General features: G+C 33.1%; 1 protein-coding gene and 1 pseudogene across 1 annotated transcript in view; both read right to left on the bottom strand.

The window, feature by feature from the left end:
- LOC145259906 (protein disulfide-isomerase A5-like) overlaps nt 1–21,148 on the bottom strand; it is a 119,227-nt gene extending 98,079 nt beyond the window's left edge. The window contains exon 1 of the mRNA XM_080117836.1: nt 20,727–21,148. Coding sequence (XP_079973962.1) covers nt 20,727–20,789 — 63 coding nt within the window. The 5' untranslated portion in view covers nt 20,790–21,148. The remainder of the gene's footprint in view (nt 1–20,726) is intronic.
- A 2,876-nt stretch (nt 21,149–24,024) lies between these two features.
- Nucleotides 24,025–24,141, bottom strand: LOC145260022 (5S ribosomal RNA; annotated as a pseudogene).
- Between the last annotated feature and the right edge of the window lie 277 nt (nt 24,142–24,418).

Here is a 24,418-nt window from a genome sequence, read left to right as displayed (position 1 = left end):
TATACTCTTGCTGCAAAACGTGGTCAACAACAGAATCCTGACTGTAACGCTTCAGAGAGAGAGAGACAGACAGACAGACAGACAGAGAGAGAGAAAATTCTCATTCTACATGCTGCTACGAAGGGCGTGCAATAAGTAATGCCCGCCCCTGACCCACTTCCAGTTGTCTGATCTACCTGAAATTTTGCATGTGCAATGATTTATATCTCTACGGGTTATGTGGCAAATTACAGCTCTGAACTAATTGTGATTTCTGTTTTACAGGTGTTTGAACTGAGTCAGGTGTGAAATGGAGCCTGTTGAATGTCGAGCAGTGATCCGGTTTTTGTATTTGAAAGGACGCACACCACAGGAGACTTTTGATGAAATGAAAGAATCTTATGGTGATAATGCCCAATCATATGACCTTGTAAAACGCTGGCATCAGGAATTCAAACATGGCCGGAAGTCTGTGGAAACAGCTCCCAGACCTGGTCACCCCCCTTCTGCCATTGATGAGGCATCTGTCTGTCAAGTTGAGGTTGCCATTTTGGAAGATCGGCACATTACTATTCACCAAATAGCCCAAGACGTCAAGATTAGTACAGGGTCTGTGGAAACTGTTATTCATGACCATTTGCATATGTATAAGGTGTCTGCCAGATGGATTCCCAGGTTGCTCACACCATTCCAAAAGCAAGAACGCGTCGAGTGCTCGAGGATGAATTTGGAGATGTGCCAAGAAGATCAGTCAAAGTTTTTCAAAAGACTGATTACACAGGATGAAACCTGGGTCTATCACTATGATCCAGAGACCAAAGCCCAGTCAATGCAGTGTAAGCACTTGGGCTCACTACCTCCAAAGAAGACAAGGGTGCAGCCCTCCGCTGGCAAGTTCATGCTCACAGTCTTCTGGAATCAGGACGAAGTAGTGATGACAGATTTCCTGGCAAAGCGTACCACAATTACAGGAGCCTATTATGCTTCACTTTTGAGGAAATTAAGGGAAGTTATCAAAATTAAGAGGCGGGGCAAGATCAGCAAAGGTACCCTCCTCCTGCAGGACAACGCTCCGATCCACAACTCACATGTCGCCAGATCAGAAGCACGGGCATGTGGTTATGAAATCCTCCCCCATCCTCTCTACTCTCTTGACCTTGGACCCTCTGACTTTCACCTCTTCCCAGCCATTAAGTTGTTTTTGAAAAGAAAGCATTTCCCAGATGATACAGCCTAGATTTCTGAAGTCACGTCGTGGTTGGAGGACCAACCTGGGGTGGTCTACAAAAACGGTCTTCAGAGCTGCATCAAACGATGGGAGAAATGCATAACTCTGGGTGGTTCCTATGCAGAAAAAGACTAATAACTGTGCCAAGTTTTGTTGCTATGGGAAGTGGGTCAGGGGCATTACTTATTGCACGCCCCTTGTATAAGGAAATATGTCGCATGTTTCAACTGATATGTACGGTCATGCTTCTTGTCGCTAGTAAAATGTTATAAAGTATGTCCCATATTGACATTGATCACACAAAGCCCTTCAAGATATGTGGGATCAGTTAATGATGACCTGATTTAATAGTCTGCACAAGCAAAATGGTGGCAGACAAGAAATTTGGAAATCATTCACAAATGTCTTATTTCAGCATGAGAAAAGAATATGACAATAAATACATAATAAATATTGTGTTTATAGAGAATCAATATATATATATATAATTATTCCAGTTAATATTTTTCTAGAAGTGAAGCAACCAATGAATTTTAACAGGATTTATACAAGAGTGCTCAATACCAAAATTTTTTATTCTTATTTTTTTCTTTTTCTTGTCTATTTCTTATATATCATTATTTTATTCCCTCCTTTTCCTTTCTCCTTCACTTATTTAAATGCTGTTGCTTGATTTTATTTTTAAATATCATACGACAAACCTCCTGATTTAAATGTGTGGGAAATTTCCAATTTATTCCAATTTGCACTAGTGTCTCTACTTTTGTATAAGTAATATCGCCTGAAGAGGTCTCTAGCTACATGTTATATGGATGACCGAAACATGCTCGTGAATGTGTAGCGACATAGAAATGCATATAAAACAAATAAACAGTATTATATAAGTTTATGGGGAAAATGTTTATTCGATTATATTTCACCCTTTATTTACTCAAAAATTGACATAATTATAGGATTGTTTCTGCATTACGAAACAGGTGCTATCAAGAATTGAACATTTTAACATGCTCAAAGAAATAAGCAGTACGATGAACAATATCTTGGAATTTGGAACATCTTCTTGTCATTTATATACCAAGTTATAGATATTCAAGAAAACTCATGAATTTAATGAGGTTATTAAGAGTGCTCAATAAAAATAAAGCAAGATATATTTTTATTGATGTAGACAAATTTACAAGGTCGCGACACTGGACATGCTAATGTTTAATGCTAATGTAGATAGATGGTTGTTTAAAACGACAAGCCATCATCAGGGGACTTTAAAAAAAAAGAAGAATCTTTGTTTACCACAAGAAGAAAATTAGTTCTTTTTTTTTTTTTCTTTTTTTATGAGAACTGGTTTTCTTGTGGAAGACAACCTTTCTTTTTTGTCGTGATCATATAAACAAATACATATATATATATACATATATATATATATATATATATATATATATATATATAAACTGATTCCCTACGAAATGAACCATATATTCTGGATATTTTCATGATATTCTAGGGACTTTGTTTTAAGATGGCTTTTGAATTTCATTTTTTTTCAATCGTTCATTGGATTACATTAGTAATAATTTTTGGACTTCATAGGATGGAATTCTCATCTCCATATATAATACTAACATGGGTATCTGGTGTTGCCCGGGTCGACATAAAGTTCCGTTTTTAACACACCTACTATAACTAAGGATATTAATCATTTTCATCATGGATAATGTCGATACCCCCCCACACACACACAACAATTTCAAAAATAAAAGAACAGATGAAAACACGTAAATGTAATCACAAAAAAAAAGTATGTGATACCCCCTCCACCAGGTGAGATTCTAACAATAGTAAAAATCATTTATTTATGGGCGTCCGAAATGGCTACCCTTAAAAATACGCGAAGGGAAATGCGCTATTATATCGGCGTACACTTACACATTTCCTTTACCCTATCTCCTCCCTCTTTGCCATCGATGGCCGTTCAACAGGTGACCAAAGTAAAAGATTCTTCCATCGGCAATGAACAGCCGTTAAAAAAAAAATTTTTAAATAAAAGTTTTCTTGAAAAAAAAAAAAAAAAAAAAAAAAAAAATTTTCCTGTAGTTTCATCTAACAATTTACGCTTTTCAACATATTTTCTTTAAAAAAAAAATTAAAATTTCTGTGGCCCCCCCCCCAAAAAAAAAAAAAAAAACTTGACTAAAAAAAAAGTCTTGGAAAAAAAAAAAAAAAAAAAATCTTGTACTTACGGCTAAGAATTTACGGTGAAAAAAAAAAAGTAAAACTTTCATCTTTTCTTGAAGGAAAAAAAAAAACTAAAAAAACTTTTTGTTGATAAATATTTTGCAAAAAAAAAAAAAATTAAAAAAACAAAATATATAAAATAAAATAAATAAAAATATTTTCAATCCTTTAAAGGTAGGTTTTTGTTATTTTTGATTATTTACATTTGTATTTTTTTCTGGTTTGTTTATTTTTAAAGCGTCTGTTACAACGCCCGGCTTAAACCGATGATTGCTGATCTCGCTCGATTCATGCTTGACGAGAATTCCTGAGAATCCCAGTCAAATTATGCAGGAGTATTGAATATTTAAAAATAAAGCAAAACATCTTTTTTGTCTACACGAAATTATTTTTTCACGCTAGAAATGTCTTGCGATTACCAAATTAATTTATTTGGGAAGAGTTTGATTTTTTTATCTTTCGAACTTTGGAATGTATAAAAAAAAACTCATCAGGGGAAATAACTACTTGTTTCATAAAAAAATTGATGTCAGAAGTAATAATTCCAAATAAATTTAACTAAATATATTATCAATATAATTGTTATTTAGAGTTGATGAAATAATCTTAAATAGAACAATTAAAACAACTCTCTCGCTTAACTTAAACTAACATAAAGCTATTTAGTACAATTGATTTTTCCTTAATATAATAAACAAATGAGGTGACCTCTTAATCGTATATTTTTTAAAGAATCATACTATATATAGAAATAAATAAAATACTAAACTAACGGACCTTCTGTATATATTAATCAAATTGTGAACAAACAAACAGACAGGAATATGAAGTTATATATATAATATTTTGATTGCAGAAATTCCCCTCTGGACCAAAGTATCATAGGTTTGCAACAACAGATGCCACATACAAAATTATCTCATCCCGGCTGTGCTATTAAAAAATTGCTCTGCTGAAAACCTCAGTGAGGTTGCTCTAGTTCTCTGCAAACTTTACAACAAATGCCTTAATGAATCTTGCTTTCCTGACTGCTGGAAAACTACTTCTGTGGTACCAGTTTCCAGGAATTCTGGCAAAAGAACTGACCCATTGAATTATTGCCCCATTAGCCTCCTCCCGCTTTTCGCCAAAATATGTGTCCATAATTAATCAAGCTCTAGTCCATCACCTTACAGCTGCTAAACTTCTAATCGAGAATCAATATAGATTTAGGCAAGCCCATTCCACAGCAGTCTCCTAACATATATACTGTTCAGTGGGCAAAGCAGGGGAGGGTAGAGCAATGGCCAAAAAAACATTACCTAAAAGTACTTCCTTTAAACTCCTTGGCCCAACGTTTACAGGGAACATGAACTAGAATAGATACATTAAGAGCATTGCCAAGACTGCTGCAAAGAAGCTAGGCTCTCTCTACCATGCTAGAAAGCTAATTACACCTGAAAGTATCCCGTACCTCTATAAGGCCACCATTCGCTCATGTATGGAGTACTGTTGTTACATTTGGGCTGGTACATCTGCTGCTTGTCTCTCACTCCTGAACAAGGTTCAAAAGAGAGTCGCCAACCTGATAGGTGCTGAACTATCATCTAGGCTTCAGCCTCTGTCGCATCAATGAAATGTTGCATCCCTCTGCCTGTTTTACAAGTACTTTAATGCTGGATGCTCTGACGAACTACAAGCACTTGTGTTTTTATCATTTTTTTTATTTATTTTTTTTTTTTTTTTACATTGATGCAGCATTTAAACTGTCGCACAATCACACTGGAGGTGGCGATTACATTTTTGTGTTTTTAAACATATCTTTTGTTTTTCAAATTAAAGTGCACTTTAATTTGAAAAATAAAAGATATGTTTAAAAACAACAGATAAAACACAAAAATAAAAAAGAACATGATTGTTCGGCAGTTTAAAAGAAATTTGTTAAAAAACATACTTATCGCATTATTAAAAGGAAAAAACAAAATGACATGTGCCAGGCACAAATTTATAAAAGATAAGACTGTAAGTAAGGTTATACAATGGACCAAGATGCAAATTTATCTATTTAAGTTGAAAGTTAGAAACTCACATTTGCACATGCATGTTTAAGAAAAAGCATCTAAGCAAAGATTTTTACCTAACCCTCTGCCTTCAAACACAACGGCATTTCTACATAAAATAATTGAGGATTTTTTCCAATTTTTTGGATATTATTTGTATGAGAGACTGCTCTTTCTAATGATACTATGTCCATTCTGCAGCAATGAAGTTGACAAAAGTTTTTAGCACACACACAATTAAATAAAATATTTTAAAAAAACAGGACTTGGGTGACATCTTTTTTCATTGAAACAAAAAAATGCCACATAGTGGCTGCGTGTAATAAAGTTGAGAATTTTAAAAGATAGGAGAAAGAAAAAAGAAAAATACCACAAACTGAGCACGAACGTGCAAAACTTATGATTGTAAGGGAACACTATCGATCAGATCAAAACGTCACCGATGTTATCATATTGCAAATTTAGCTTTTAAAAATGAAACAATGAACCGACAGTTCACGATTAACTAACAGCATCAAAAACCTGACCCCCCCCCTTCAAACAAAACGATATTTCTACATGAAATAATTGATAACTTTTTTGTAATTTTTTGATATTATGTGTCCAAGAGATCACTCTTCCTAATGGTAATTGGTTCATGGTTGTTTGATGCGAATGACAAGTTTTAGCGGACATAAAAACACACAGTCGACTGAGATTTATACATAGTGTGGAAGGATAAAATTGTGTCAACAGTATCGCCTTAGCCATCCAAACTATATTATCACACTTGGTATGGCATCTGCTGAGAACAGGGCATCGCACCTGCTATCACATGTACATAATGGAACAATCAAAATAGTCGCCCCAGAAAAGACATGATTCCATTTCCATTTGATGAAAACCGGTTTTCTTTTTTTGTTGTAGACTATCTACTAGTTGACCAGTTGTGTACAAATCCCAAGAGCAATAGGAGCCTTCTATCATGTGTGAAAGTGACCCAATGTTATACGAGCGAGATCTGAGATGTACCACTGTACAACTCATGCTCTCTACGAATTTAAGTTATGACAACAGGACCATTGCCAGCACCTTCAAAATAACAGGATGTACCCAGGGTGATGAAAACAAACTTTCCGGCCACAGTTATGGTCTTTGGTGTGGTTTCAAGTGAGGGACACATCATGCCATCTTACATCTACGAAGTCGGCTTGAAAGTCAACACCAAAGTGGAAATGTGTGTGTGAACAATGAATTACCAAAAAATTAACATTTAAAAACTTCTTTTCTTAATATTTACTGAAGGTTTTATTGAATTGTTTCAATGTTTTTAATAATATTTCTCCCCACCCACAAAACAAAAAAAGAACTGCTACTCCTACAAAAAAAAAAAAAAAATCCATCAACCTCGGCTGATACCAGAAAAACAGGTGTGAAGGGTCAAGGAGAATGGAAGAACCAACACAGGAAAGCACTCACCAGATCTCCACTAAATGAGTACAAAGAGTACTGTAACCTTGGAAGCTTATTACCACCCAAGTTCCACTGAAAACAAATGGTTGTTGCCAATCATAAATGGCTGTTGCGATAATAAAATCATTTTCAAAGGTTATTGAAAAAGATGAAGATTACTGGAAATATGGGGAGATTTGTTGTTATGCAGACTCCAAGAAACACCACCAGTTGTTGTCAGCGAGTACTCTGATATTCTGTCGGAGAACTTCTAGAGAGTACAAATAATGTGACAGTGTCGTTGGATGTAACAATAATGATGATGATGGCAGTGATGATGTTGATGATGGTAGTTATAATGCTAATGATGATTGAAAAAAAAAAAAAAAAAAAAAGAGAGCATTGTTAAGAAAGGTTGTTATGGTATTGAGCTAATACATGCACACACTTATTTGTGGATATTGATAAAGAAGAAATCTTTACTTTTTATGATAATTTGTGTTGACATAAACGGTTATTAAAAAAACACTAGCTGAAAACGTAGACATTTGAAATATAAAGATATCTCAAAAAATGTCAGAAATGGTGCCTTTTGGTGATATGACAAGTTTCATCTAAATACCACCCCTGTTAAGAAAAGCAGTTAACCTTGTTTCTTGGGTGGTCAAGTTATTTGCAAGTCATAAGAAATATAGGCCAGATATTATGAGTTTCTTTGGATAAGGAAAAACAAAATGGTGGATAGAAATTCAAGGGTCTACTAACTATTGTCTGGGAATTTGATAATCCCTCAAAAATAACCAAATTATTTTTTTACTCATACGAAATGGCACTTGAGAAAAATCTTTGGTTATGCAAATGAAGCAAGAAGAGGAGAGGCCCTTCCACGTGAGTGATGGTGAAAGGTAGAGACCTACTGGAGGGTGAAGGCAATGGACCCTCCTGTTGAGAGTGGCAGTCAGAGATACAAATTTGAGGAATAAGAATGAAAGGAAAATGTTTTTAGAACTTGAGAATTTCAAAAACTGCCTGGAATTGGTTTTCTGAGAATTATCAAATGAAATTCTGGGGATCGGAGGTAGGGTTAAAGCCACCGGATTCTCAATATAATGGGAGGCAAAAATAGCTTCAAGGACACACTCTCTGCCAATCGTCTGGGGTTTTCACATCAGTCAGAGAGAAACTCATGACTTAAGTTTCACCCTATTCTAAGCCCATGAATCTACACTGTGAAGACACAAGCCCCGACTTTACTAATAGAAGCTGCCAGTCCCCAGAGCATTTGTATTTAAGAGTCAGAACATGAACGATCAGAGTTTTGTAACTGTCAGTGAATAATTATTTTTTGTTTTTGTTTATAAGAAAAATGACCACTAGTTTTTTTTTTCTTTATTTGCTGATTGCCTGTCAAATTGAATGTGCAGACACAGACCAAGCCGTTAAGAGAAGAGAAATCAGCACAACGTCAAAGTGACATACTGCTAGCCGAAGTGAACAGTGTTGACATACAGACTTAGGGTTGTGTACATTTTCTGTGTTTCAAGCATCCGAGCAGTATTTTCCAGGAACTAGTGAGATTCTGGTAACCCTTGAAGGGTCCACCACTTGACAGAGTTAAAAAGTGTAGCCACCGGGACTTAGGGTTAGTTTTCAAATAGTATATTTAAGGCCAATTATTTACTCCCTCCTCCTATCACAAGAGCAAAGTTAGAATATTGGGTTTTAATACGGGGGGGGGGACATCCAATTCTTCTCAAAATGGGCACTGTGTTGGGAATAAACTGACCTGTAAAGTCTGGTCAGTCCATCATCCCAAATGAGGGTGACTCGTACAACAAGCAATGAACTCTTTTTCCTGGCCAAACGAGGTGGGTAATTCCAGTCTCCTGAGATCGGAACCAAACCAAGTATATATTAACTCGGCCCTCAGTAACAGTCCCTAATTTCTCAGGTGACCTCTTTTAGTTAAATTACTTTCACACCCAAGATCTAAAACAATTTTAAATTATATGTAAACCTTGAGCAAGAAGGTTTGGCTTGACAACGTCATCTTGATTATTGATCATTTGTTTGTTTGTTTAACAAACAAATGTAAATATCACGACACATAAAAGAAAAAAACAATAGTGACAAACTTTTGCTGCATTGAAAGTGGGTTACTTTCTAGTCACCTAAAAAGTGAAGTGGGTCAATTTAAAGGATTAACCTGCCTCTCTCATAGCAAAAGTAAATCATTTGGTTAACTGCCATAATTTGGTTATGGTCTGGAAATGGAGGATATTTTTACGTTTAATTTAAATGTGAAACTGATCTCCCACTTTAAATTATAAAATAAGTAGGTACGTGCAAAATGAATGGCGATGCTAAAAATGTATAAACATTTTGACCCTCCCTTTACTTAAAACTTCAAAAATCAGGAAATTAACCAATTTTAATAAAAGTTTCAGTATTTATCAAATAATGATTACGGAATATAATGAACACATTTTTATTTGAATCTTTATTTGTATTATTTTGTTTAAACAAAAAAAAATACCTTTACTAAAGTTATGGGTATCAGTAGTAAAAAAAAAAATGCATGAATTTATTTTGTTATGAAAATAAAGTATTGTAAATTTTGTACAGTTAAAAAAAATATATTTTTTACAAAAACACTACGAAAAAAGCCCCTAAAGTCCATATTTAAATCGAAAAATTAATTTCTCGAACTACCGATATTATCATTGAATTAAGCATTGTTTATTCAATATTTTCATATAAAAAAATTTTAATTGCAAAAAATATTTCTACTTTTGTTTTTGGAATTACAGATTTTGCATAATTTTTCTATGTACGATTCTAATATTTTCCTTGCTTGCATGAATGTGAAACTTTCGGCATAACATAATTTTTATATAAGCTTGAAAAATAAAAATTAAAAATTTTAATTTAAAAGCAGGAATATAGAAAAATAATTAAATTAAAAAATGGTAAAAATTAGACAAACGTTCACGATAGGAATGTACGGATGCACGTCTGAGGAAAAAAAAAAAGAAAACCAGCACCCCTTACCTCCTTTTAATTACCTGACGTCATTTTCAGACAGCTTTTCGACTGAGCTTCTGTATAATCTATGTGACGAGGACTGTTTTCTTTTGGTTGAACGAAGCAAGAATCTCTTGCTTTTGGGAGCTAATTAAGCTATTTTTTGTATAAACAAGGTGTTTTTTGTTTTTTTAATTTAATATCTTAGGACTTTACTAATTATCTTTAAAACAGACCCACAAAACTCATGTTTTTACAATGAATTTATTTAACTTCAAAATTTAGCTGAATTAGCTTGCCGTGAAAACATTTTTCATAACTTTTTTTCACATGTACAAATATTTTTTCCTTTAGAAAATTAACTTTAGTCTTTAATTTTTCAAAAACAATTAAAAAGTAGTCGGAAACCTACAAAAAAATTATGATAAATCGGCTTTCAAAACTAGGTCCCCCCCCCCATCTTTATTGCACCATTTTTGGTACAAACAAAACTTTTGTTTGTACCAAGTTTTCAAGCTGTTTATACGTAATCGCCTAAAAAAATAGAACCTTGTTTTTTTATTTATTTAGCTGCGAGTGTTAATACCCAATTTATTCTTAATATAAAATCTCGCTCGGAAAAATATAGTTGCTATCTTAAGTAGAGAAAGGGGCTAGGTAAGGAAGGGTTGATAAAAAATTTAGCTCCATAATTTTTTAGTTAAAAAGACAAGGAACCTTTTTTTAGGATAAAATATCATTTTACCATTTTTCTGATGAAAATCAAGAAAACGTTTTTTTCTTTTGCCTTATCCTTTTTAGACTTGATTATAATGGCATAAAAATGGCGACTATATTTTTCGGTCGAATTTTCATTTCGGCCTTTCACGTGTACGGACAAACTCATAAATAATGACGGTGCTAGTGCAGAGAGTGATCCGATCCGCGCTATTTTTTTTTTTTTTTTTTTATCGTATTTCCAAGTTGAATGAAAGTTTTGATATGTTTTTTTATTCAATTGTAAGGTTAAAGTATAGAATAGGTACAAAACAAAACACCCTCCCCTCTCCATGTTAAGAATGGCTTTTTAAATAATAACGTTATTTACGTCCGGATCACTCTATGCACTAGTACCATAATGAGTACTTATACAGAATACGGACCGTGTTATTTTTTTCGATAGGATTTTCAAGTTAAATTCAAGTTTTACGGTATCTTGTTTATTAAATTGTTGGGTGAAAATACAGAATAAGAACGGGTTTAATAACGTTACTTCAGTGAGTGCGGTCCGTATTCTGCATAAATACATATAAATGAAATAGGTCCTATTCTTGTTGATTTTGAGATGCTCAAGTAATGATTATCGACTTTAGAGAAAACATACTATAAACGTTAATTGATAAGAAATAAAATTAACTCATTAAAAATGTTTTGATTTGATAAAAATAATATTTATGTCTGTGCCATTTTGATCTAATTTATACTCTTTGCCCCCACGCTGCCAAGAGAAAAATAAAAACAAGATTTCTAATTTGGTTTACATCATTATCCTTCAAACTTTGTAGATACCTCATTTTAAAACAGAATGCGTTTGAGGGGGAAATCACTTTACTATATAAATATAACGTAAAATGGTCAACTTCCTGACTCAAAGGCGCATTACGTACAGAACAAGTAATCATTTTTTTTTTTTTTTTTTTTGGTACTTATATACTTTTGTTACCGTGCTGAAATAACATTATTTAGAAAGCCATTCTTAACATGGTAAGATAAAAGATATCGTAAAACTTGAATTTAAATTAAAAATATTATTTAACAAAGGTGCATCTGCATCAGATCAGCCAGCACAACAACCACAGAAAGCAGTACCGTTTTATGATGGTTTTTTCCCCCAGAATTACTAGTACCTATTTACAATGCCTCCCAGGGTCGTTTTTTAACGTGGAGAAAAGGTACAAAAATAAAAAAAATTGTCTCAGTCGTGAAGGACTGCTCCTCCACCGAAAGAGAACAAGAAATGGAAGTGCAGCAAGCACTGAAGAAGAACAGATACTGCACTTTGATCTTGGCCAAAAGGCCAAGGTTAGTAGAGCAGAATTACTAGTATATGTGAGATTTTTCTTCTTTTTGTATTGTCAACTTGAACTTAAGGGTATTACGGTTAATAAACGTTATACAGCCTAATTACTTTTTCTATTAAAATAAACACAAAAATTGGTTACTGTCTGTCATATTTTATTCAGAATAAAAGAAAATCTTAGAAGATATTTTTATGGTCACACAACACCACACGAATAGGATTTATTTGGTACTTATGTACTTTTGGTACCGCGCTGAAATAATAACGTTATTATTTCGAAAGCCATTCTTAACATGTGGGAAGGGAAGGTGTTTTTTAACTATTCTTTGCTTTCACCTAACAATTTGATTAAAAAAAAAAAAGATATTGTGAAACTTAAATTTAACCTGAAAAATATATATATATATATTTAAAAATAGCGCGGTACCAAAAAATACATAAGCAACATTTATTCAATATCCATGTATTGTGTTGACAAAAAAAAATGGTCAAATTCATACAATAAATTTAATCTTATTGTGTTTCTCAAATTTAAATAAAAATTATATTTGAAACAGAAAAGGCAAAATAAAACTTGAATTTGTAAATTTCATATTGAAAAAAAAAATCTTTTCAAATGTCGCATCAAAACATTTAAGCTCGCAAAAACGCATTGTAGCTTGCGACAGATTTATGATTTTCAAACAGAAATATATATATATATATATATATATATATATATATATATATATATATATATATATATTCTTCACCAATAAAATTAAATTTAGATAAAATGTATTTATTCATTCACTCGCTTTATTCATCGGGTGTTGCTCGGGTGGAAAGTTTAGAGAAAAATAATTCAAAATATAGTCAATGTTTACATTTTTATGTTAATAGACTTTGGCAGTTATGCAGAAAACAAATCGTGCTATTTTAATTATAAATGAGATTTTCAAATTCAATTTCATTTTTACAATATCTTTTACTTTTTTTAATTGTTAGATGAAAGTACAGAATAGTTTTTTTAAGCCCCCATCTCCATGTTATTATGTTGGTGCAAAAATAATGTCGTTTTTTGACGAAGTTAAACGTCAAAATACGGCATTAAAAAAAAAAAAAAAAGGTTTCTAAATAATAATGTTATTTTAATTTCAGCAGAATTTATAAATACAGATTTTCTTTTTTTACTTCCTTTTAGTGGTGCTTGTTAAGATAGAGTGGACAAATATGTCGTTTTAAGCAAAAACAACATTACGTATTTAATTATGTCGAAAATACTAATATATCCAAAAATTACGAAAATTCATTAAGTAGAACGGCAACGCTATAGACAACAAATATTACACGCATATATACTTTAGACATGACAATTTGTTTCTTATTTGAAATAGCATGTTTTTTAAATCGACCTGCCAACTATCTTAAGTAGTGTTTTAGTTTTCGATTATTTTATTTTTATTTCAGTAAGTAAGCGATTAATAAATAACTAAAAAATAATTCAATGTATAATTATCGAAGTTATGGTGAGAAATCCAAACATACACGTCGTTGATTTTTTCATTATTGTTGTTTGATAATTCAAAAAAAAAATACGGAAAAATATGAGAAAATTTTACCCTTTGCCCCCATATAATCAACAAAAAAAACAAAAGTGAGACTATTGTGAATGCAATTACGTCAAGATCCTGAGAAAATAGAGGGGGGGGGGCATAAAAATAAAAGGTGAGATCGTATAGCGAGAGTTCATTTTACTAACATACTCTGATTACTTATTTCCTGACCAGAAAAATATGCTAGTAGTTCTGAAAAAAAAAAAAAAAAAAAAAAAAAATGGTTACTCGTAAATATTTCTTTCTGTCCATTTCACTTTTTCTCGGCCGCTCGCTCAAATTGTCTATGGATCTTTGTTATGATAAAGTGCAGCGACCTAATTATTATGGTATCCGTTCGATGCACAGTGAGGGATTATGGATTAGTATTTAATGCAAAAATAAGCACAATCGACGATCAATTTGACATAAAAGTACTTATTCTAAGTCAATCAGCTAATCTCATTTTTTTTTCATCTTTTTCTTTTTGACAGCGTTGAGACAAGGTGTAACATTTTACAAAAAAAAAAAAAATCAATCATAAAAAATTTGAAATTAAACTCGTAAAGAGAAAATAAAATAATCAGAGATATTTAAAATTTCTTGGAGATCCTTAACAAGGACCGGCCCTCGAACCAGGATTTTGAAATCGATTTAAACAATAAAATTTAACTTTAACTTAATTTATTAAAAAAAAAAAAAAAAAAAAAAAAGCATGCCGTTCCTTAACCCTACCACTAACCGTAAGTCCGTGTGGCAAAACCATCAGAAACGGTGGGTGAGGAGGTGTTGCGAGTGACAATCTTTGACTAGAATCAAAGTGTAATATCTGTTCTGTCCTCAGTTAGTGAATGAGAAATCCTTCTACATATAATTTTTGTCCTAATCCAGAGTTCTTTAGAAGAGGTAGATTTTCCCCACATTAAAAACAGATAAGCCCATGTAGGAAATCAACTTAGAAGTTCTATTATAGACATTTAAAGCTCAATTTCACTACAAATGTCTTTATTCAATTTATATAACAGACATTTTATGACCACAAAATATCGTTTTTACGCAATAAGTCCTTTTGAAAATTTTTTTAATTCATCTAAATTAACTTTACTTCAATATTACGTGTTTTGAAGTATATCTATTTAAAAACAAAAACTAAATTGTAGAAACATCTTTATAATGTACGTGCCTATCACAGAACGAAGATGTCATATTCCAAAAATCACAAATTGATCAAGTAGTTTTTTTTTCTCTATAGACAACTTTTTTACGATTTTAATAGTAAATTGTATCCATTACAAGGCTGATTTTGATCTCGATAGTTCGAAGTAAGTTGTGTCCTCATTTATAAAACATGGCGGATCAAAAATAGCGTCGTCTCACTTCGTAACAAAATTTGATTTTCTTAGTTAAAAATACTCGATGTGATATTTTGGAATATAGTATCTTCGTTCCGTGACGGGTAAGTTTTTTTTTTTTTTTTTTTTTAACATAGGAGTAGTCACCACTCGAGGATAAGGGTTAATAAGTCTACCGTAGTCAATGGGATAATATCGTAGTACTCGTCTGTAGTCGATATTTGGCAAATTGGATTACTTAAGGAGACGGCTCATCAAGAATTTGTTTATGTTGGACTTGAAAACGACCAAATTGTTGGAAGTTGGAAAGCAAGATCGCCGTTTACTTATAATTGTCAATAAAAACATAAATTGTATTTACCTCTGCTTAGAAGGAAAGAAAAAGTACAGCGACAAAAAACACAAATAGAAAACAATCGGACATTTGAATTTTTTAAAGATTGTTCTGTATTTTTGTTTTGAAAATAGGTTTAAATAACCACCCATTTGCCTCTTAATGATCATTGTTTATTTTCCTATTCAAATGTAACTTAATACCAACGAATTTTTTTTTATTGAGCTAAAACGATCAACACTCTTGAACTTTTTGTTTGAAAACTACGATAAACCCAAAATCAGGACGTTTTTATGAATCGAGAGGGAAAAGTCAAGTTCACATCTTTTAAATGTAAAACCAATCGTACATGCAACATTTGTGAGATGCGTAGAAATATAGTTTAATATCTAACAGTTTAAGTTGCAGAAAAAAAAAAAAAAAGCGAGTCAGAATGAAATGTCTTATACGTTACAAGAAAGCATTGACTGATAAGTTACTTGTGGCCCACCCTGTATGTATATATAAGACAGGTAAGGACGAATCTGATGTGCTGAATTCAAACATCACACTGGTTTTCCTCAATTAAGTAAAGTTTTTGAGCTATGGCCACATACTATGTTTTACGTTTTTGTTCACATGTATGCATGCGTGGAGTATTTTAGAAGATAGTAGAGGTAAACTGTCACGTCGAATAATTGTTTTGATTGGAAATGCCTCTTTTAAGGTCCGATAGTTCTGGGTGATTGTGTTGAAAAGGGATCTGTTTGATATCAAAACCTTAAAATTTTCCATAAATTGGTACAAAGAAGAACTGGCTTGTGCAGGAGAAAATGGTTGCAAAGAAAGGAACGTCATCAACGACCCTTTGGTAAACAGGAACAGATTACTCTTGCCACTGCTGCTGCACACCAAGCTCGGCTTAATCAAGCAGTTCAGCAAGGCTGTAGACAAGGATGGTGACTGCTTCAATTACTTGTGCCAAGCTTTTCCAGGATTGACCATGGAGAAGTTGAAAGCTGTCATCTTTGTCAGTCCTCGGATCTGGCCGCTCAGATTCAGAGTTTGAAAACTCCATGAACAAAATGGAACACGAAGCGTAGAAGGTATTTGTTCAGGTAGTGAATAACTTTCTTGGCAACAATAAGACCAAGAACTACACAGAACTTGTCAACAACATGCTGACTTCTTTCAGAAACCTGGATGCAACATGAGCACCAAGATGCACTACCTATTTTCACATATAGACCGGTTTCTTGAGAACCTGGGTTCAAAGAGTAATGAGCAGGGGAAGAGATTCCATCAGGACCTGAAAGAGATGAAGACCAGGTATGAGGGTCGCTGGAATACAGTCATGATGTCAGACTGCTGTTGGAATCTGAAGAGAGACCTCCCTGCCGCTGAGCATTCGAGGTGTTTGAAGAAACAGAAGTTCAAGTCCTGAAGTTTGAACAATGGTGAAGCAACATACAATTTACGTTTATTTAGCTTTATCTATGCCCACCATTGAGTTTATTCGATGTTTCTATCAGGTAATCAATATATGATTTTAGCAAAACATTTTTTTCTCTTAAAAACATATTTAGGATGATATGTGTTGACAAAAATGTAATCAATGTTGTCACAAGATATTGTTATTTTATTTTAGTTTTTTTTCCAATTCAACTTAACACAAAAACCTGACCTGATGGAGAAAAACAAATGCCATTTTCTGATTCAGCAGTGCAAAAAGTATTCTAAATCACTTGTAAAAATCTAAACATTTAAAAAGTAAAAAATGTTGCCCAGTGTAATCTTTAGTGTCATCCTCATCTTTGTTTTTATGGATGACATATCCAGTGTGCACAGGGACAAACAAACAAATTTACAAGAAAAATCCAGATTTTTTCATAGTATATACAGTAGAACCACAGAATATGGCATTAATTAAGCGGGAGCTAAGCAAAATTTTATACAGTACATATTAAAAATTAACAAAATACAGTACAGTATATAATACACATGTATATAATCAAATAACATTATAAATAACACCGTAAGGCAGGACAAATACCAAAGCCAAGGGCTGGAAAAGCATCATATTCCATATCGTAATCTGAAAAAAAAAGTATCCTAGGGTCACCGTATCCCAGGGTTCTACTGTACATATATAATTATCTTATCTTTTTATTTTTGCTGGGGATGGGGCTTCCTATTGGATGCCAGACATTTACCTACTACTTCAGAGACTATAGCATATTTTTAAGATTCTAACTACTCCTTTTAAGCACAATTGTTTGCATCTCTCTTGCACTTTGTTCACCGGGTATATTTGCTAGGTAGTTTTGGAAATTATTTTTCATTAGTCTGGTTGATCCTATAATTACTAGAACGATGGCGATCATAAAATTCAGGGGTTTTTTCATGTCGTACATAAAACCTTGGTATTTTGTTATCTTCATCATCAGAGATGCTGATTTCAACTAGGGTGCTTACTTTCTCCTTGTCCCATATCAGATTTAACAGCTTTGTTTTCCATGTTGCATAGTCATAGTAGATGATGCATGCTTCGTTTCCAATAGTTGTTTCTGGTATAAATTCCTGGGACGAGCTGCTAACTACATATTCAATTCTTTTTATAGATGGTCCAATGGAGATATGCAATCTATTGTGTCGCATTTTATAGTAGCCCAACAGAATCTTACAACAGAACATCAGGTGGCTCACACTATTTCTGTGTGGCACAACCTTGACTCATTGTCATTGCTGAGACCACTCATCTTAAAAGTATTGGTCATCAAGCCTTGATTTGGGGCATTTTCTTATCTATATATTCCAGGAATTGTTCATCCAGAAAATATTTGGTACATTGGTTGACCCATTCTTCTAATTTTCTGCAATGGAGGGTCTTGATGTATTTCTGGCAGCTCTTTTAGGCTATTTCCCTGGTAGGATTGTTTGGTGTTTCTGTCTCATTTATAAAAGTCTTGTCCAAGACGTTTGGCCAGTTTTGTGATAGAGATTGTTCTACTGGCTCTTGTTTCTTGATGTACCATCATTAAGTCTGGGTTCTGGGAGCTCATCTGCTCCAGATATTGGTCGGTGCTCACTAATAGTGGCTCGATGTTCATGGTCAGTTTCTAAGAAACTCATACCTCTTGCTCTTTTGAGGTGATACAGCTTTGGTAGACACTTATTTCCGAGATATCATTCCAGTAATTATAGAAGCAACCAGACTCATGAAAAAGAATTTCAAAAACTATTTGAAAAATATACCTAGTAAACCAAGTGCAAGAGACATTCAAACAATTACACTTGAAGAGATAAAATCTTTAAAAGATCTCTCGGTTGGAATGTACGAGATAGGGAGTGAATTTCAGGCATCCGGTAGGATGCCCCATGCCCAGCTTGAACAAAATGAGAAAATTAAAAAAAAAAAAGAAAAGAAACAAAATGCTTTTTTGAAACAAATTCTGAATATTTATTAAATTTTTAAAATTAAATATTTCGAGCTCTAATGTGAGGGCCTAAATCTGACAGAACCTCGTTTCAAATCGGATACTCTTGGTTTACTGATGTTTTTTTTATTTCTCTTTTACATGTAAAGTTGTGCACTGTGCACTGTCTCAGGTTTTAGCACACTGAGAAAAATAGAGGATTTGCCAGCCAGAGACCCTTTTAACGACATTAGTTTTGGTAGAGAGAGTATCGTCGTTCTCACAGTCACACATATAGTGTCTGGTATTATTTATAAATGGTCATCCACCGTCGTTTAACAACAATGATCTAGCGAGAACCGGCATGTCAATGTGATTATGCCGGGAGAAGATTAGGCGATTAGATCTTAAACAAGTAATAAGTCCTAAGTAAATAAAATAGAAAAAAAAAAAAATGGGCGGGTTCTAAGTCCATTCTTAAACTGTCAAAAACGTGGTATTCATTTATTACATTTTAATTTATAAAAATTAGGGATATTCATGAATGGAAAAACACGTATACAATCGTTCAAATGAAACTTTCCAGGTCCTAAAAATAATGTTTATTTGAGGATTTGGTTGGGGAAGTTTAAGTTTTCAACTTTACACCCTTAAGTCTAAACAGAAAACACTCAACAGTCAACACTATTTTTTAGAGGCAGGGGTGGGGGGAGGGTACAATTTCTCGTTTCAAATTAGATACAAACTATAAATAAAACAATTTCGTTCTATCTTTATACGAGGCGGACAATTCTGGACTCACGAAATCCTCCTAGACCAAGGAATTTTTTTTTATTTTGTTCCTAGTCCAGAACACTTCTTTGGAGGGGAGGGGGCCCTCGCGTGGAAAATCGACCTTGCAAATAAATGGAATACAATTAAAGTAAATGTCACTTTAACTTTGGAATAGAGACCGCATCGTTTTCTGACGTTTAAAAAAGAACTGCAGATTATTGTCGATTAAGTCGTTTTAGACAAAATTATCGGAAGTATGTTTCTCGCATCGACTTAACTTTCATAAATACACGTTGAATTATTTTTTTTTAGTATTTACTATTAGCTGAATGTTTGTGGAAACCAAAAAATAAGAGAAAATCAAAACGATTTAAGATTCTATTTCAAAATACTTCTTGGCTAATGCTCAAAGTGTAGTATACTACACACCATCTGTTCTCGATCAGACGGAGGGAAATTTTATTTTTGTCCCAATTCAGAGTTCTTCTTGGGGGAGGGGGTTCCACATTGAAAAAAAACGACCTATTTTGAATTATTGTCATCGTAAAACCTTCACCCGAGTAACGCCAGGTAAATACGGCTGTATTTACGGATTAGGATAGATAAAATCTTCAAGTTCAATCCAATTTTTACGGTATTTTTGTTTATTTACATGTTAAGTAGAACAGTTGCCCTTCCTTATTAAGAATGAGTTTCTAAATAACATTATTTCAGCACAGTTGCACAGTCCATATCAAATACAGCTAGTATATTTAGAAAATTATTCGATGCATTATTTTTTGTTTATGTTGGATAATTATCTCCCCTAAAAAAATAAATAAAAAGCTGCGGCCTCTATTCCGAAAAGCACAACCCTTTATTGTGCACGTGGAAATAAGACTTATGGCATGTTTTTCGATTTGAAGATTTTTTTTTTTTTCAGATTTTCTTTTTTAAAGGGATCTTTTGTGTTGTGTTTTTTTATTCCCCCCCCCCTATCTTTTAATTCTGCTCTTAAAAAAAATAAATGGTTTTTAATTATTGTTTTAGACGGATCTTTTTCAGCTATTCTATTTTTAGGTGGGTCTTCTTTTTCAGCTATCAAGGAAGGGACCTCTCAAGAAAAAAAAATTAGTTTGAACATGGAGCCATCAAAAGTTTTTTGATTCGTCGGTTGCCTTTATTTCTTCTCTGAAATCGAGTTCTGCAAAAGGAGGGAAATAGTTACACAAAAAAAAAAAAAAAAAAAAAAAAAAAATCGCTCGGGGTCTGATTTCCCTGGGTTTTTCCCCACCTCCCAAGATTAATTTTTAAATTATTACTCACCGCCATCAAGACGAGAAATAAAAAGAAAAGTGACCGTGTATAAGACGAAGTGTCCGCTGCCATGTTGAAGATACAAATGAAATATATAAAAAGAAAAAAAAATAGCAAGCAGTGGTTTGGGGGATGAAGACCCCAGAAATCAGTCGACACTGCCTTTTTGGATTACAGGAGGGTTGAACAAATACATAAAAACCCACCACTGCTACGACCACAATTACTATTTGAACTACTTGTCTGTGTAGTCGTGTTTATTTCGTTTGCTGTCCCTTTGGTTGTTGCAATAGCAGTAGATGTAACTTCATCAACAGAAAGATATAAATAAGAGATAAACTGAGGGGAAGACACACGTGTAAAAAAGAGAACACAAATTGACTTAAAAAGAAAAGAGAGTCGCCACGTTTAGGGCGCAGGCGCATAACAGTGACACGTCATATTGCGGGAAATCGGTGGGTCGCCCTCAACTAGTTTTCCGTTTCATTTTACACGTGTACGAATTCATTTATATATCTAATAAAATTTTATTTTAAACACCCATTAAGTCTTTTTTTATTCAGTTTTGCACTATTTTAAATATGTTATGTTTCTAAATGAACATAAATAAAACGAATGATACAAACTTAAGACATATTTTGAGGGTAAAATTTTACCCTTTGCCCCCACATTATCAAGGGTAAAATAAAAGTGAGATTTTTTTTTCTTTCTTTTTCCTGCAATTTTATGTCAACATCATAGAAATACTTATATTAAAAAGAAATGAATCTCTGCAATTTTAGAGTTTACTAACGTAAATAACATTGGCCATCCAGTTGTTAACTCCATATGACAAGTAACCCCCGTTTTTTTTTTATATTTGCAAAATAGGCATTTAAGAAAAAAAAATATTTTTCAGAACTACTTATATATTTTTAATTTTTTCCATGTATTGTCATTTTATTTAAATTTTTATTTAATTTTCGTATTGCCATTACAGAAGAAAAAGGTAGGATCCGTAAAGCAACAAGAATGACGATATGAGAAAAAAATCTAAAATATCCTAATAGTTTTAAAAAATGTAATAATCAAAACGATAATCATTTTAAAAATATGAAACAAAATGGTTATTCGTTCTGTCCTTCCTTCGCTAGGTGTTCAGAAACGAACATCAACAACATTTTCTGCTCAGACGGTGGGTGATCAATTAAATTTGAATTCATTTATAATCGATTTGTGTTGTCCAGAAATCAAAGTGTATTTTGCCTTTTTTTTTTTTTTAATTTATAGATTTTAAATTAGATGCTAAACTTTTCTTACATAAAGCCGTTAAAAAGTTACAGTTATTAAATTATCGACAAGTTATATTTTTAGAGTTTCATCTTTAATTTTAAATTCGTTAGATTCTGTCAAAACGTGTTTTGTGTAGAATTTTAAAGTGCAAAAGTTTTATTTGGCGCATATTCAAAAATTCCTTCCCTCTTTGAAAATAAAGAAAAATCTGTATGATGTACGTACGCGAGACGCAGAAAAAAATTCGTACACCAAAAATCACATAAATAGATTCAGTATTTTTTTTTTTTTTTTTTTTTTATATATATAATAAAGAAACCCATTTCTAAGCAAATTTGAATTTTTCTAATACCCCCCTCTACCATCATATTAAGAGTGATTTTCTAAATATTTCGATTTGGAGTTATCTCCCTTGTTTTTTCAGTCTGTTTTCAAGATGGCGTCCAAGACCGTCGCTCATAGTTTAACCCTTACAGTTGATATTCTTATTTAAAAATAAAACCACTTGGCGTACGATAATTTCTTTCCGTCGTACATCATACAAACTTTTCTTTATTTTATTACTCAATAGAAGTTTTCATACGGGCTATCATCAAAGAATTCTCCTTATGAAAAACCTGTAGTGTTCCCTGGAGTCTGAGTGATAACAAGTCTCCACAGATTTTCAATACTCACCACCTCTTTTGATAACATTTGCAAATTAGTTTGCGTTATCACAATAGCCGTTTACTACTGATTTTTCATTGGTATCAACCATCGGTCTTCACTGGTATTTGGGTAGCACTAAGCCTCCCCAAATTATTATTATTATTATTATTATTATTATTATTATTATTGTTATTGTTATTGTTGTTGTTGTTCTTCTTCTTCTTCTTCTTCTTCTTCTTCTTCTTCTTCTTCTTCAGAAGGGGAATTCTGATCAAGCACCGTTTTTGTATTAAAAAAAATATTTGTTTTCGTGTGTTTGTTAATTTTTTTTTTTTTTTTTTTTTTTTACAAACAAACATTTGTTTTCATCTACAAAAAGGAAAACACATAACTGCCAGCGATGAAAACATTAAATGAAGTTAACATTTTCATCTCTCTAAAAAATGTCAGAATTCAAAATCTATGATCAATAATCAACCTTATTAAACATGAAGCTGCCTCCATCACTCTTTTTTGTTTGGGAAATATGATAAAGCTATGTTGCAAGCTGTACAACCGCCACTCTTTTCGTAACAAACGAGACAGTTTGCAAAGTCACCAATTTTCCCAGGTTGAATGTTAAATTCATTTGTCAGTCTGGTAAGCTTAGATCCAACAGCCATGCCAGCAGAAACTGCGAATTCCTCAACCCATGACATGGACAATTATCAAGAACAAAGTGTAGTGTCTCTCCCTGCTTTCCATGGACTCTAATCGCAATTTAGATGTTGGTTCATATAGTCTAGTTGTTTGAGTAACTTCACCAGCCATTCACTTGACAAACCTTGATGCCATTTAACTTTTCAGCCTATTCCTCTCTCTCTCTCTCTCTAGATATACACATACACAGACAACCCTGCCCCGTTTTAGAGATTCTCCAAGGAACGAATGAGTATAAGAAAATTAACTCCTTAAGAAAAAAATCAGAGTATTTTCCTTTAGTTAGTGGTTAGAAAACAAATGGCCTTCCCTGCCGCCAACTGTACCAGTTTAGAGTCAAAGAATTAATAATTTTCTAAATTTTAGATATTCATCCAAGGCAATGCTGATAAAAAAAATGACAACTTTGTGGGTGATTGTTTTATTGTTTTTTTAGTTTTAGCCATACATACATACATAAATAAAGAAATACATACATACATACATACATACATACATACATAAGAGGGCTCCTGCAGTCTTTAACAGACTATGGATACCCACGAAGGGGTGCTGCGCGTGAAATTTTTGTGGCAGAAGGTGCGAAATCTCCAACCACACATCTCCTGAGTCGACATTGTTAAATACCTGTGGCAAGTGAAATGTATGTACAAGACGACTGGAAACAAATGCCGAGATAAGCGGAGAGCACATACAGCGCCTAGAATTCCCAAATGGTCACCCATCTGGTACTAACCAGGCTCAACGTTGCTTAACTTCGGTGATCTGACGAGAACCGGTGTGTCAATGTGATTATGATGTATGTATGTAATAACAGTGCTTGAACAAATAAATCAGAATTTTACTTTGATTTTACTCAAACAAGAAATATGCCACTGAATCAGATTTATAGGGACATCTTAAGTCATGAGGTTTGTTCACATTACATTTAAATTTCTGCATGTTGGTAGAGTCTGAGAAACAGTAAACGGGGGGGGGGACTCCAAAGGCCATCAGTACATACATACATACATACAAATAATTGCTCTTTATATTAAAGACTAGTAGAATAACCTGGCGTTGTCCTGGATTGAATGAGAAAC

This window comes from Euprymna scolopes, chromosome 35 (genome assembly GCF_053919585.1).
Source record: "Euprymna scolopes isolate OS-2025 chromosome 35, ASM5391958v1, whole genome shotgun sequence".
Taxonomy (NCBI): Eukaryota; Metazoa; Mollusca; class Cephalopoda; order Sepiida; family Sepiolidae; genus Euprymna; species Euprymna scolopes.
The sequence above is the reverse complement of the archived record's forward strand: the minus strand, read 5'-3'. Positions and strand labels throughout refer to the sequence as shown.